Source organism: Vulpes vulpes, chromosome X, assembly GCF_048418805.1.
Source record: "Vulpes vulpes isolate BD-2025 chromosome X, VulVul3, whole genome shotgun sequence".
Classification (NCBI taxonomy): domain Eukaryota; kingdom Metazoa; phylum Chordata; class Mammalia; order Carnivora; family Canidae; genus Vulpes; species Vulpes vulpes.
In genome coordinates, this window is record NC_132796.1 from 10,085,823 (window position 1) to 10,101,422 (window position 15,600).

Here is a 15,600-nt window from a genome sequence, read left to right on the forward strand (position 1 = left end):
GGGGGCAGGGGTTTAGCGCCACCTTCGGCCCAGGGCCTGATCCTGGAGACCCAAGATCGAGTCCCACATCAGGCTCCCTGCATGGAGCCTGCTTCTTCCTCTGCCTGTATCTCTGCGTCTCTCTCTCTCTCTCTCTGTCTCATGAATAAATACATAAAATCTTAAAAGTATTACCCACCCGGCCGCACCAAGCCGAGCCTCGTCTACCTGACTGTCCAGGTGACTTGGGACACCTCAAGTGGATTCACGCCTCCACACCAGGCAGGCTGTCACTGAAGTTCCACAGCCTCGTGTCTAATCCAGCCACCAACATTCTCACGCGGGGGACGGCCCCGGCTTGCCTCCCAGGACACCAGTGGGCCCTGGACATCAAGCTGGTTGCTGGAGGTCAACAGCATTGGAATTCTGAGGGGGCTGAAGCCTGAGGAGATACGCTTGCTGCCCAGAAAGCCTGAAACCCTCACCTTCCCCACATCTGTTGGTGTCTCTGGATGCCCATGGAAGTTTCTAGGTTCCCCTTTCCTATCCACGTCCCTTTAAAAATATTTTTCTTCGGGGGTCCAAGCTGCAGTCACACCGGCTGAACGGGAGGCACTTTGTGCTCTCCCTCATTTTTTGGCTCCTTCTCAGATTTCTAGCAGTGCCCTCTTGCGACAGCCTATGTGCACGGGTGTGGCTGCCACCAGGCAAACAGCAAAGAGAGCTGCCTTCAGCATCCCCTGCTCTCTCTCTCTGCTCTCTTTCTCCCCTCCTCAGTATCTTGTGAACTCATGCCTCTTTCTGGATACTTAGAACCTTCCATTTCAGTCACCCCTGAGATCTCAAAGAATCCAATCTTTCACACGTTTCATTCTTGCCCCTTTCACCCGTCAACACTCACTTGTCCTCTGTCCCATTGCGCTGGTCTCCGACAGGTGAAGAGAGGCCACGGGCATCAGATAACTCAGGTGTAGGGCATCAAGGGCTGCAAGTGTAACCTTTCTGATACCCGTTCCTTTATAATCGCAGCTGCCAATGCTTTAATCTGAAGGAGCGGGTGCGAAGGCAGTTTCAGCACCATCTAGGATCAGGGGTGCTCTTCTGATTGGCCCTCCGATCACATAGCTACATTAGGATGGGGGCCGTGTCAGCTAGTGTTTGCTGGTAGCAGGCCCCAGAACCAGACCTCGGCTAACGGCAAAGGGAAGTGATGGTAAGGAGACAGGAATGGGCAGGTGCACGGGGAGACCGGCACCCCAGCCTTGGAAACGGGCTGCTGGGCTGGAAGCGGACTGTGGGGAGAAGCCACTGCCGCCCAGAGGGCCAACATCACTGGGACGGTCTCGTGCCGCACTGGTCTCTGCATTACTCTGCTCAAAACTGACATATGGGGTGTGGGGGGGTATATAATGGGCCTGCTTGCTCGTGTGGCCACCCCGGATAACAGACAGCCGCCCCCGAATGGGTGTTCAGAAGGTGGGCCGAGGGATCCCTGGGTGGCGCAGCGGTTTGGCGCCTGCCTTTGGCCCAGGGTGCGATCCTGGAGACCCGGGATCGAATCCCACATCAGGCTCCCGGTGCATGGAGCCTGCTTCTCCCTCTGCCTGTGCCTCTGCCTCTCTCTCTCTGTGTGACTATCATAAATAAATAAAAATTAAAAAAAAAAAAAAGAAGGTGGGCCGAAAGCCACGTGGCCCAAACCCACCAAAGTCCCCCCCAACAGGTAAAAGCTGGTATCGAGTGCATGCAGTTGCCCCACCGCCTACCAGTTCAAGAGATTCCCTCCTGTCAGGGCAAAGAAGTTGACACCTTCGTTCTCTTCAGCAACTAGAAAACTAGGCAGTTTTGGGGTCGGGTTTGAAATACATAACTATGAACACTATTATCTGAGCCAAACGATGCAACACCTACAATCTGTTAGGTTGTTGCAGGGGGACAATGAGGCCGACGTGCAGATGTGCGTCTCGGGCACCGTCAATCAGAACGGCAGACTTCCAGCCACAGGTGTCTCCCCCCGAAGACTCAGAAGACCTGCAAGAAACATGGTTACCCTTTATATAGTCGTTTTTGATGAATGGCCCTTCGGGCAGCACACCCGGCTCACGCCACGGCAGGAGGGCTGTGGCCGATGTGTCCGGGGCCAGGCCATGAGGACAGGCCCTGAAGCCACATGGCGCAAGAATGAAAGAGGAAGTAGCAAAGACCGATGATTTCTAGTCCGATGCTGATGCCTTGCTCCTCCGATGAACTGTTGTTGCAAAAGACCTCCCTGTAAATGAAAAACCTGAGAACCAAAGTGAGGTGAGGCATTTCCTGGAGCAGCGCAAACAGGATCACCGGCCGACTGTCCTTCTGGCAATGGGCCGCACGGGCAGGATGAGATCCCACGCACGTAGCAGGCTTCGGCTCAGATTTCTTAGCAGAAATGCAAAAGGCAACTGAGGGGGCAGGCAGAGGTCTTTGAGCAGCATCAGGATCCTCTCATCCCACTGCTTTTTGTACCTTTTCTATATTTTTCTGAATAAATGGCACCTTTGAAGCATCCCTAGTAACAAAGTAGTATAAATGTTGTTTCGTTGCTTCTGGACGTCCGTCCTGTGATACGCACCACCAAGTGACAGGAGCCGTGCTTGCTGGCCTTGCACTTCTCTGCTAATCTGTGGTCATAAGTCTGTCGTAGAATGACTCATTCTAAAGAAATGAGCAAGAGGGACCAACAGCGTGGAAAATAAGCGGTATGGAAATGACCCCAGATTACGGCAGGTAGAAGGGGGTGTTAAATGAGACTTCTCTTGACTCAGGGTTTTGCCCAGGGCCCCAAAGTTGAGCATAGGGCTGAGTGCCCTCTGGTTCTAAAGAGACACAGTGTACCATCTGTACAGGCTAGGTGGAGAGCCCGAAACTACTTCTGCGTCCTGTGGTTCCTCACCCCTCCTTCAGCTCGTGTATAGGAGAAGGCAAGATTGCGAAAGGGCTTTTAGAATTCTAGACGTTTATCTTATTACTAGATGGTTAAAAAGGCCAGCCTAATCTAATATGGAAACTTCAATCAGTCATCCAATTCACAGCTCTGGCTCCCTCTCAGTTCAGGTGTGACCTGTAACTCTGTGGAAGAGCAAAGGGAATGTTATGTGGATTAAGTTCTTCACTCTCCTATTGCACACTTTCTGCACTATTTTCTGGTTTCTCCAGGGTAAGGGTGGCAGGAGGAAGGGATGGTAACACAGGTCTGTTTCGAGTCAAATGTCCACCTTTGTCTTCACATGACCTTCACTCAACCCCAGTGTCTTGTCTTCTCTTACAAGGATTGTCTCTCGTTGGATTTGGGGCCCAACCAGGTGATCCAGGATCCAGTTTCTTGTCCGTCCAGATCCTTAATTATATTTACAAAGCCCCCCCCCCCCCCCATTTTTTCCCAAGTAAAGTTGCCTGGACAGGTTTGGGGGAGGCAGATTTAGGAAGTGGCTGTATCTATCTTGGGGGCCGGGGCACCATTCAACGCACAACACTCATCAAATTGTTTCATTGAACCTGAAAGTGACCGGGAAAGCTGCGCGGTTTGCTCAAGCTCCAGCCCTGGAGCAGCCAAGGGGCAGGAGAGTCAACAGAGCAGCGGTGAGAAAAAATGAGTTTCTTGTTATACCCTATGGAGCGTCCCTGCTCAACCAATTAGATTCATAGGTGTCTCACTTAGTTCTTGTGATAGAAACCATCGTTCGGCAGTAAGAGCCCTTTGAAACTAAAGCCCCGAGTTTTACCGTCGCTTTGATTTTATCGGACCGTTGCAGGGAGAGTGCCCGGCTGAGCGGTGCCACGGCCACCTGGTGAATGTTCAGGACTTCCTTGCCAAGGGACGCGGGCTAGGGCTGCAATACATACTTGGTGATTAATTACTGCATGAAATCAATCGCACTTCCGGCCACCGTTTTGTCAACCGTTCAGCTGAGCACTGCCTTGACTGAAAGCACAAAGCGTACGTCGTGGAGTTAGTTCAACACACTTCGCGGCTGAAAAACGCTCCTGGGGGCGCTGCCTTCAACTCAGGCCCCGGGGCCACGCCGCCCGCCGCGCCCGGGGTCGCCCCACAGCGGGCGGCGGCGCCGCCTTGACGGCCGCCGGTCGCTCTGCGCAGACGCCACGTACCCAGCACGCATGCGCCCGGGCCGCGGTCTCCGGCCGCCGGCCTCGGATTGGTGGAGCCTCGGTGGCCCCGCCCCGCGTGCCGGAAGCTCTGTCCCGGCGCCGACGTCTCCGGAGATGCCCGGGCGTGTGCGCTTCTCGGTGAGCGACGCTCTAGGTTGTCGCGTGTGTGTGTGCCCGGCGGCGCTCGGGGACGCGCACCCCTCTTCGGGGACGCTCACCACTGCTCCGGGAGGGCGCGGGGGGCCGCGGTGCGTCCCGGGGCGGGCGGGCCCTGTCGCGCCCTCGCGCCTCTTCTCGGGCTGACGTCGCTGGGGTGGGCGGATCCCCGGGGCCGCCGCCGCCTCCGAGCTGGCGGCCCGCGCCCCTCTCCCGAACCCGAGCCCGGGCCCCCGCGGGCCCTTGCGCTGCTCCCTTCCGCCCTCTGCACCTGTGCCGGGGGGCGTCCTAACACGAAGGGACACTAGCGCAGTGTTGCGTGGCTGTTCGGAAACCGCGGCGCCCCGACCCAGCGTTTGGCATCGGTTCTCTCCCTGGGGGAAGGGGCTCCCCTGTGTAGCTGCAGAGCTGTACGTGGGTTATGACTAGAAACAAAATTGCTCTTTGATCGCTCGTGTCCCCCGGGGATTAAGCCAGATGTGTGCAGATGTGTGCAGCGTGCCCATATTAGTTAATATTAACAAGCTTTTATATGCATTCAGTCCACAGATACGTAGGCCCTGCTCCTGCCCGCCCGGCATAGACTCATTTTCATGTATATTCAGAAGCCGGGGCAATAGGTGTGCACGTAAGCGTCATCTGTATTAGCATATGCTCTACAGCTGTGTTGCCCCATAGGTAACCACGAGGTACATGGAGCGCTTGGAATGTTCCTGGTCCTAATTGAGATGCATCAGAGTGTCAAACAGCGAATTTGGGGGAAATAAGTATAAAAAAGAGAATGTAAAATATCAACAATTTGTTTTTATTGATTACATGTTGAAGTGGCAGTATTTTGGATACACTGCTTAGGTAACATGCCATTACCTTCACTCGTTTATTTTTTAACGTGGGTACTAGAAAATTTTAAATTTTATCTGTGGCTTGCGTTGTATTTCTGTTGGATAGCACTGCTTTAAAAGGGCTCAGCAAACTGTGGCCTACAGCCAAATCCAGCCTACCTGTCTTTGAAAAACATTGGAGCAAAGCCATACTCATTCTTTTATGTGTCGTCTATGGCTGTTGTTCCTGCTACCAGAGCAGCCGACTTGAGTAGTCCATACAGAGATTGGATGGCTTGCACAGCTTACAGGATTTACTATCTGGCCTTTTCCAGAAGAAGTTCGCCAACAAAGTTCTGTACAACAGTGCCTGCCATGGTAGATCCATGTCACATGAATCTTTTAATTATAGTCCTGTGTAATTGTCATGTAGGCTTACTGTGTGACAGGCATGGCTCTGAGGACTTTATAAGGACTATCTCATTTATTTCCCATATTAAACCTAAGATGCGGAATTTCCCCAGTTTTGTAGATGAAGAAGCTGAGGCACAGAATCATCAAGAAACTTACAGAACATGCTCAATGCCCCTCAGCTTCTGTGAACTCTAGCTTCTTGACCCTTCTTATCCCTGCAAGCTTGATCTCTGCAGTCCACTCAACCCACAGTGGGGACCATGGTGCTGCTGCTGCTACTGCTGCTACTCCTTTTTGTTTTGTCTTACATAACTTTTCGAGCTAGAATTGAGATGAGGTTGGCTCATGTGGGAGAAGCTGAGGGGCAGTGAGCTTAGGTGCAGTGGGTACAAGCAAGCTGGTCTGTAGTGGAAAGAATGAAGTATACAGGGGCGCCTGGGTGGCTCAGTCAGTTAGGCGTCTGCCTTTGGCTCAGGTCATGCTCTTGAGGTCCTGGGATCCAGCCACGCGTCAGGCTCCATGCTCAGGGGTGTGTCTGCTTCTCCCTCTGCCTCTGCCCCTCCCCTCTGGTTGTGCTCCACCCCAAATAAATAAGAAAATCTTAAAAAAAAAAAAAAAGAATGGGGCGTACTAGCAGAGAGGAGAGGAAGTACTCTGGATCCTCTTTTCTCATTTAATAAGAATTTGTTGAGTAATAGTAAGAACTGGCCAGGTGTCTGCCGGGCGTGTCTCAGTGAGTGAAACAGACATCATTCTCTTATGGTCTTGTGGGGAAAGCAGACAATAAAAAACATTTTAGGGACGCCTGGGTGGCTCAGTGGTTGAGTGTCTGCCTTCGGCTCAGGGCGTGATCCTGGGGTCCTGGGATCAAGTCCTGCATCAGGCTCCACGCAGGGAGCCTGCTTCTCCCTCTGCCTGTGTCTCTGGGTCACTCTCTGTGTGTCTCTCGTGATTAAATAAGGAAAATATTTTTAAAAATAATTTTAATATAGTCCGCACAATGAAAAACCATCACAAATATTTGATTATTTTAAAGACTTTTTTAAATTAAAAAAAATTTTATGATTTTTTTTTTAACAGGCTTCCTCATCTGGAAGATGGAGATAAGCCGTATACCTGACTTGGGATCTTCGCAAGGATGCAGATGACATACATGTGTGTGGCACGTACAGTTCAATAAATGTACATTGCCTTCTGTTGTTAAGAGGTAAGGGAGGGAATAAGTCCAGGGAACTGGGTGCATCGTGACGCTTAAGACATTGCAACCACCAGTTATAATTGTAGAGAAGAGTCTCAGGTGAGCTATGCACAGGAGGTGTTTTTAATATTTCCTAATGGGGCTCAGTCAGCAAAATCCAAAAGCAGGGAAGTTCTATACATTCACTGGAGGAGCAGGTCAGGAGCTGTCTTTGGGCTGATGGCAGTGTAACTGAGTCGGTCCTGTCGCAGGAGGGTCTTGTGCTAGTGTGTGTATAGAGCAGTGGCAGCAGCTCTGCTTTAAATCAGAGTCACTTGAGCAGCTGAGAAAATAGCCAGGCCTACCCTCAGGGATTCCCATCCATTCTTTCTGGGACAAGGCCCTAGCATTGTTTTTGTTTTTGCTTTTTAATTTCTCCAGATGATTGAGGTTTATGGTCAGGCCTGATGCCACTTGTGGTGAGAATTAGGCTTAGCTCAGGGAGTTTCTGACAAAAGACAGAGAGCTGTGAAATGGGCAGTGCCTTTCTGTGGTTCAGTGAGGTCATGAGGAAGGCTGAAAGGGGCTTTTTTTTTTTTTTTTTTTTTTTTTGTAAAAGATTTTATTTACTTATTCATGAGAGACACACAGAAAAAGGCAGAGACAGGCAGAGGGAGAAGCAGGCTCCCCGTGGGGAGCCCAGTATGGAACTTGATCCCAGGATCCCGGGATCATGCCCTGAGCCGAAGGCAGACGCTCAACCACTGAGCCACCCAGGTGCCTCTGGAAGGAGTTTTTATTACCCATCCAAGGACCTTGGAGCACCATCCTGAGACCAGAGAGGAACCTTTGAAGGGCTTTAAGTGGGAAAATGAGGGAATGGCTTGATGAGATCTGTACTAGAGGATGATCCCTCTAACAAAGTGCCATGAATCAGAATGAATGCAGTGAAGAAGCTGTTAGAGCCAGCCCCCAGATGGTCGGAAACCCAGATTCGAGTCCAGTATTCCTGCTATGAATGTCCTCTAGCGGCCCCGTCTATCGTTTGGAGATACCCTGTGTTATAAGTGGCCAGTTTCTTGTCTGTATTCCTTCCACTGGGCTGTCCACTTCCTCAAAGCAGAGAATCTCTCTTTTTTAAATTTTTTTTAAAGATTTTATTTATTTATTCATAGAGACACACAGAGAGAGAGAGAAGCAGGCTCCATGCAGAGAGCCTGACGTGGGACTCGATTCCGGGTCTCCAGGATCAGGCCCTGGGCTGCAGGCGGCTCTAAACCGCTGAGCCACCGGGGCTGCCCGAGAATATCTCTTTAGGCTCAGCATCTAATATGTACTAGATACATAATAAATATTTATGAATGAACTCTGTAGAGCTGTAAACTGGATACACAGCTTACTTATCTTCTTAGAGCAATTCTCAAAATTTTGCGTCTCAGCTGCTTTCACAGTATTCCCTCCTAAGGGCAATAAATGCTTCATATCCACATCATTGTCCCATAGGGGGAATAGAAAGTTTGACAGGATTTTGGGCACCCCGGGTGGCTCAGCGGTTTAGTGCCGGCTTCCGCCCAGGGTGTGATCCTGGATGCCCAGGGTGTGATCCTGGAGATCCAGGATCGAGTCCCACCCACATCGGGCTCCCTGCAGGGAGCCTGCTTCTCCCTCTGCCTGTGTCACTGTCTCTGTCTCTCTCTGTGTATCTCTCGTGGATAAATAAATAAAATCTTAAAAAAAAAGTTTGACAGGATTTAAATGCTGTTAAAAATAATGGAGAAGAATGGAAAACAGTATGGCAGTTCCTCAAAAAATTGCAAGTAGAATTACCATATGACCCAGCAATCCCACTTCTGGGTATTTACCCAAAAACATTGAGAGCAGGGTCCCAAAGAGATACATGTATACCCATGTTCATAGCATTATTCACAATGGCCAAAGGGTGGAAGCAACTCAAGTGTTTATCAGTGGATGAATGGCTAAGTAACATGTGGACTATATATACCATGGAATATTAATAACATTCTTACTAATATTAATTTATTATTACTTATTTATATTTCTTTAATTCATTGATTTATTATTAATATTAATATTCCATTGCATGTATAGACCACTTGTTCCAGGACACATGCTACAATACAGGTGAACTTTGAGAACATTATACTAAGTGAAATAAGCCAGTCACAAAAAGCCAAATACTGTTTGATTCCACTCGCATGCAGTAGGTAGTCAAAATCATGGAGACGGAAAGTAGATTGATGGTTGCCAGGAGCTATGGGGGAGAAAGGAACAGGGAGTTGTTGTTTAATGGGTACAAAGTTTGTTTTGCAAGAGAATAAGTGGTCTGGAGGCTGGTTGCACAACAACATGAATGTACTTAACAATTGAACCATATGCTTAAAAATGGCTAAGATGACAAGGCGTCTTTTTTTTAAGATTTTATTTATTTATTCAGACACAGAGAGAGAGGCAGAAACACAGACAGAGGGAGAAGTAGGCTCCCTGTGGGGAGCCCTATGTGGAACTTGATCCTGGGTCTCCAGGATCACACCCTGGGCCGAAGGCAGGCGCTAAACTACTGAGCCACCCGGGGATCCCTAAGATGACAAGTCTATGGCATGTGTATTTTACCACAATTAGAAATGGAAAAGAAAGAAATGCGGAGGAGAGGTAAATAAAAGGACATGTGAAATAAAGAGCAGAGTGCTCATGCATGAATCCAGTAACGTCTATAGATTTATAGAAAGGAAAAAAAGAAGTTTTGCTGGTAAAACAAACTGCTGTTCTCATCGCACTGAAGCCCTGAAGCTATTCCCCTTCAGAATCTCCTTGAGACTCTGACCGTTTGTTGAGAAATTCTGACCTGAGTTAAATATTGCCTAACCTCTTTGTGGGCACTCTAGACCTCTCTCTGATTAACCACCTTGTCAACATCCAGCAAACGTCAATCCTGATTTCTTCAGTAGTGATGCCTATGGAATGAATATGGAATGCAGGCAAGATGAGTATTTCATGTTCGAGAGGAGATTCAACTGGTTTAGACTCAGCAATTGGAGTTACGATAGGAAATTGTGAATGCTAATCTGAAGGCAAAGCCACAGGTCACATAACACCTATATGATATTCTGATTCCAGAGGGAAGGTGGAAGACTGATCCATTTACTGTGCCATTTTCCAGTAGGCAAACATTTGTAAGTATGTGGAATTGGTCATGAAATTATAATGGATGAATCACTTTTCTGGTTATGAAAATAATATATACTCATCATAGAAAATCCAGGAAGGAATAAAAACAAACAAAAGTCATCTAAAAATCTTACCATTCAGAAAATGTCACTACCTAAAATTTTGTGTATCTGTTTTTGACCTTTTCTCTTCATATGTGATTCTTAAATAAAATTTGAATTAGACTCTATATGCTGTTTTTATTTATTTTTTATTTTTTTTTTAAAGATTTTATTTATTTAACAGAGAGAGAGCATGCAAGCAGGGGGAGCAGTAGGCAGCGGGAGAGGTAGAAACAGGCTACCCGAGGAGCAGAGACCCCGGTGCGGGGCTCAATCCCAGGACCCCAGAATCCTAACCTGAACCAAGGGCAGAGCCCCCAGGTGCCCCATATATGCTGTTTTTAAATGACAGCTTTATTCAGATACCATTTATACACCATACAATTCACCTCCTTAAAGTGTACACTTCAGTGATTTTTAGTATATTTACAGTTGTGCAGTTCACCACCACAGTCAACTTTAGAGAAGATTGCTTACTTTCTTCAAGAAAAACTCTGCACCTGTTGGCAGCCACCCCCCTTTCATTCCACCCCACTGCCCCCCTCATCCCTCCGCCCCAATCCTAGTCAACTACCAGTCTATTTTCCATCTCTATAGATTTGCCAATTCTGGACATTTCATATAAATGGAATCATACAATATGTGGTCTTCTGTGTTTTTAACTTAGTGTTTTCGAGGTTCATCCATGTTTTAGTATATATCAGAATTTCTTTTTTTTTTTTTTTTGGCCAAATACCATTCTATTGTATGGATAGGCTACATGTTTATCTATCAGTTGACAGGCATTCAGGTTGTTTCTACTTTTTGGCTATTAAGAATAATGCTGCTGTGCACATTTGTGTGCAAGTTTAGCCATTTGGGACCTTGCAGTTTCTTCAAAGTTTGAAGAAAATTCTTACATGTACAGCTTCCACATCTTTTGTTACCCTAATGTAAACTTACAGAAGTAGAATTGCTGACTAAAAGAACATTGCATTTTACAGAACTTGTCAGATGGTTTCTAAGAAGGCTGCATTAAAAAATAAAAAATAAGAAGGCTGCATTGATCTTCTCTGTGCTCCCTTCGGTGTTATTAGCCTATGTGCTTAGTGATGGGCTTTTTTTTGTTAAGATTTTATTTATTTATGTATTTAGAGAGAGTGCATGTGCGAGCAAGGGGAGGGGCAGAGGGGGAGGGAGAGGGAGTCCAGCAGACTCCCTCACTAAGGGCAGAGCCCAAGATGGGCTCTATCCCACGACTCTGAGACCATGCATGACCTGAGCCAAAACCAAGAGTCAGATGCCCAACTGACTGAGCCACCCAGGGGACCCAGTGATGGGCATTTAATATCAAGTGCTATAAAATGGAAGCCCATGAGTTTTTGAAAAGACAGGGTCCCTGGCATCAAGATGCATATGTCCATTTTTAGACCAGATGAGCAGATGTAGGTACAAGGGTATTAGGTAGCAAGGTTATGTACATTATAAGGAGAGAAAAATAGAATGGTTAGATAAAGTAAACACCTGCCTGGGATGAGATTCACACAGATATAATCATCAAACAACTTTTTATACCTAGAAGCTAAGCGAAAAAGTTAATGGAACCAAACTGGCCTACGACTAGTTGGTCCAAAGTCATAAAATATCCAGATTGCTTAGTCTGAATGCTTACCCTGTTTTTCAGAAGACTCGGATATCAGCACAGTGCCCATTGGCTCTTCGGGCTTATCAGATCTGGCTCCGGCTGCTTTGCAGCCTCTATTATCTCACGATTTCGTCACATTCCTTGGAACATCTAAATAGCATCCCCTTATTGCCCTGTTTCTCATTCTTGTATATTCAGAAAAGTACCAATTAAAGATGATAAAATCCACAAGTAGTTCAGCTTTATAACTGAATATGGGGAGAAATGGGCCAGCCTTGCTCAGACTTACCCTGTTGATGCTGACACTGGCATGATCTCATGCCCAATGTGACCACCAAATTCCATCCAAAGCAATTGACCCATCTGGATCCAGAAAGACTTAATCTGTAAAATTTGGGATGGAAAAAGTTATAGAGCTCTTCCAACAAGCTTCTTTTAAGCAACCGTTAATGCGGAAGCTGGTTACAGTGCCGCTTTTTTTTTTTTTCCAACTACTGAGACTCAGCCTTTTGAAACTAAACCATACCACATTGCAGATTCCATTTTCTAACAGGTCACACCCACTTGTGTTACACAACTCTTTCAGAAAACACCACATAGGTAGTTGGCAGAAAGTGCCCTGCTATCATCAGGAAGTTTGACTGGCAAACACAAGCTTGAAAAAACCAGAAACCTCTTTTCTCTTTTCCTTGCAGCTGTAAAGATGTCTGACAAGAACCAGATAGCTGCCAGCGCCTCCCTTATTGAGCAACTGCTGTCTAAAAGGAATTTTGAGGATCTTGGCAACCACCTTACTGACCTGGAGACTCTGTGTGTGACGAAAGAAGATCTCCAGGAGACCATTGTGGTCAGGGCTGTGTACAGAGTCCTCAAACACTGCCCCTTGGTGGCTTTGAAAAAGAAAGCCAAGCACTTGCTGTCAGAATGGAAAGCTCTTTATAAAAAGGATCTCCACTTCAAACCGAGGGACAAATCTTTCCCTACGGGTAGAAATGAAGAAAACTCAAGACTTTCTCATGACCCAAGTCAGGATGAGCTATCAGGCGGCTCCAGCTCTAATTCTTCATCCCACAGTGTTGCAGAAGCCATTGAAATGATTGTGCCTGAAAATAGCACAAGTCAGACGGAACCTACGGAGGAGCATTTCAGGGGCGGTGACCCTAAATCCACTGCCCAGAGATCCAGTGAGTTGCTGGATCCCATGGTACCTGTGAGAGCTAAATGCACAGAGCTTCTTTATGAAGCTTTAACTAGTCCTTTCACAGAGCAGCCCAAAGCTGATGTGTGGCGAAACTTTGCAAGAGAAATTGAAGAGCACATTTTTACCCTTCATTCCAAGAACCTCAAAAAATACAAAACTTGTGTGAGAAGCAAAGTTGCCAATCTGAGGAACCCCAAAAATTCTCACTTACAACAAAACCTGCTCTCTGGGACCATGTCTCCAAGAGAATTCGCCAAGATGACTGTGATGGAAATGGCAAACAAGGAACTGAAGCAGTTGAGAGCCTCCTACACGGAATCTTGCATACAGGAGCATCACCTTCCCCAAGCGATCGAGGGCACACACACAAGAAAAATAAAATGCAGACGCTGTGAGAAGTTCAATTGCAAGGTCACCGTAATCGCCAGAGGCACACTTTTCCTTCCAAGTTGGGTACGGAATTCAAATCCAGATGAGGAGATGATGACCTATGTGATCTGTAACGAATGTGGGGAGCAGTGGTACCATAGCAAGTGGGTGTGCTTATAATTGTAAATAAATGTTCTCTTAACCAAGAACCAGAGTGATACCTTTTTTTTGATACCACCCTGTTATGCTTGCTTTTAAAATCTAATACAGGGGGGAAGCCCGGGTGGCTCAGCAGTTTAGCCCCTGCCTTCAGCCCAGGGCGTGATCCTGGAGTCCCGGGGTCGAGTCCCACGTCAGACTCCCTGCGTGGAACCTGCTTCTCCCTCTGCCTGTGTCTCTGCCTCTCTCTCTCTCTCTCTCTCTCTGTCTCTCATGAATAAATAAATAAAATCTTTTTAAAAAATTTTTAAAAATAATAATAAAATAAAATCTAATACACACTATGTTCTTAAAACAACCCTAAGAAGAAGGAAGGAAAGTCATTCGTTCAAGCTCACACCACAATCACTAAAATGTGACTGTTTGGGGAGAGAGTTGATGACTTTTTGTTTTGTGGCCACATATTACTCTGCTGTTCTCTGAGTGTGGCTGAGAGCAGCTCCTCCTGCCCTAGAGCCTGTTAGAAATGCAGAGTCCCAGGCCTCGCACTCCTGAGTCCCAACTCTGCATTTTGGCAGAGCCCCGGGTGATCCTGTTCAAGATGGTTTGAGAAGTGCTGCTTTCTCAGTAGGCCTGTAGTCCTGGGCAGCTGCCTATGAGAGTCCTCTGGGGAGCCTTGACAACCCACAGATGCTCAGGGCCCTCCCCAGAGCAATTGAATCCAAATGCATGGGCTGCAACCCCAGGCATCACCATTACTTTTTTTTAATTCCTCAAGGTGTTTTGAGATGCAGTCAGAGTTGAGAACTGCTCACACACAGGCTCTCACTTGATTGTCTCACAGCTCTAAGAAAAGAATGTCGCTCTGTATGATAGAGTTTTTGAATATACATAGGTGAGGTCCCGAGCCCCATGGCCAGTCTTTGGTGCAAAATAGTGGTTTTATTAAAGCACAGGGGACAGGACCTCTGGGCAGAAGGAGCTGCTGCCCCAGGCTTGTGACACATGACTGATTATATACTTGGGAGTAGGGGGTAAGGAAAAAGAGGTTTTCTAAAGAATTTCTGTATGCACAAGAGGACCTATAAGATACTGGAGGCCTTGCCATTGTCAAGGTTGTTTTTCCCTGTAGTAAAGCATTAATATTAAGACAGTTGGGAGTTTCCTTCTGGAAGTTAGGTTATCGATAGGAATGCTTTTTTTTTTTTAAAGATTATATCTATTTGACAGAGAGAGAGAGCACAAGCAAGAGGAGCAGCAGAGGGAGAGGGAGAAGCAGACTCCCCGCTGAGCAGGGAGCCTGATGTGGGGCTGGATCCCAGGACTCCAGGATCATGACCTGAGGTGAAGGCAGATGCTTTACCGACTAAACCACCCAGGCGCCCCAAGAATGCTTTTCTCTTATAAATCACTGAGACATTCTGTAAAATGAGACCTGAGTAGACTCAGGTCTACTGGACTATATAAGTTAACCATTTGTTTCTCCTTTCCTATAGCTTTAGGGCAGCCAGGAGTGCCTAGGGAATGTCACACACATCCCACTCTGGGGGGGCCGGGGTCATGGAGGTGTCAACTTGTGCTTTGTCCTCAGCTTGCCTTCTGCTCCCTCATCATGAGGAAACGGGTCCTCAAAGGTGCCGTGACTTGGCCGAGCCATACAGCCTTAGCCAGCCCCACTCCAACGGCTCCCACACTGTCCTCCGAATTCTCCATGCAGGACCTTTAGGAATGGATTCCTGGCCATGTGGGACGAGATGAATAGTGTCTTTAGGCTCTGACGTTGGATAACCAGGGCTTGGTTACTTTCCCCTGTCTTTTCTCACTTTACAGGTGTCTCCCTTGAACCATGAAAGTTATCCTCTAACCTTGCAGTTAGAATTTTGCTTCTAGTCCCCTTGCCTAGTCAGAGGAGTCACATGTTTGTTTGTTTGGGTTGGGTTTTTTGTTTTGTTTTGTTTTGCACAAGTTCTCCGGAGTATCTAAACTGTTGATGAAGTTTGGTTTCTGATGGTAGGGAGTCTACATGTTCTCCAGGGCATGTGAATTTAGATCTGTAGGGGAGGAAAAAAGCTCTGCTAGGCTCTGAAGCCAGGACCCTGCAAATTAGACAATAGACAGACCAACAGGAGAAAATCTGTTTATTAACACATGGTGCGTGATGCATAGAGGAGAAACCTGGTGATGAAGAATTGCAGTGGAGATTAGAACGTGGGGTTGTGGGGCACCAGGGTGGCTCAGTGGTTGAGCGTCTGCCTTTGGCTCAGGGCGTG

The 15,600-nt window shown here is 47.4% G+C and overlaps 1 protein-coding gene across 7 annotated transcripts; it reads left to right on the plus strand.

Annotated features, from left to right (window-relative positions):
* The first annotated feature begins 4,192 nt into the window (after positions 1–4,192).
* Positions 4,193–13,380, plus strand: TCEANC (transcription elongation factor A N-terminal and central domain containing). 7 transcript variants are annotated; one of them, XM_025986692.2, is made up of 4 exons: positions 4,206–4,260; positions 6,594–6,720; positions 9,826–9,881; positions 12,297–13,380. In XM_025986692.2, the coding sequence occupies exon 4, from the start codon at positions 12,305–12,307 to the stop codon at positions 13,349–13,351; it is 1,047 nt and encodes a 348-aa protein (XP_025842477.1). In that variant the 5' UTR covers positions 4,206–4,260; positions 6,594–6,720; positions 9,826–9,881; positions 12,297–12,304; the 3' UTR covers positions 13,352–13,380. The 7 variants fall into 7 exon arrangements, 6 of the variants coding, with proteins under 6 accessions (XP_025842476.1, XP_025842477.1, XP_072600133.1 ...); XM_072744032.1 differs by having other exon boundaries at positions 6,594–6,695; XM_025986691.2 differs by lacking the exon at positions 9,826–9,881 and having other exon boundaries at positions 4,193–4,260.
* Positions 13,381–15,600: the final 2,220 nt, after the last annotated feature.

Coding starts and splice junctions, on each gene's coding strand:
- TCEANC (XM_025986691.2), top strand. CDS start 12,305: ATGTCTGACAAGAACCAGATAGCTGCCAGCGCCTCCCTTATTGAGCAA.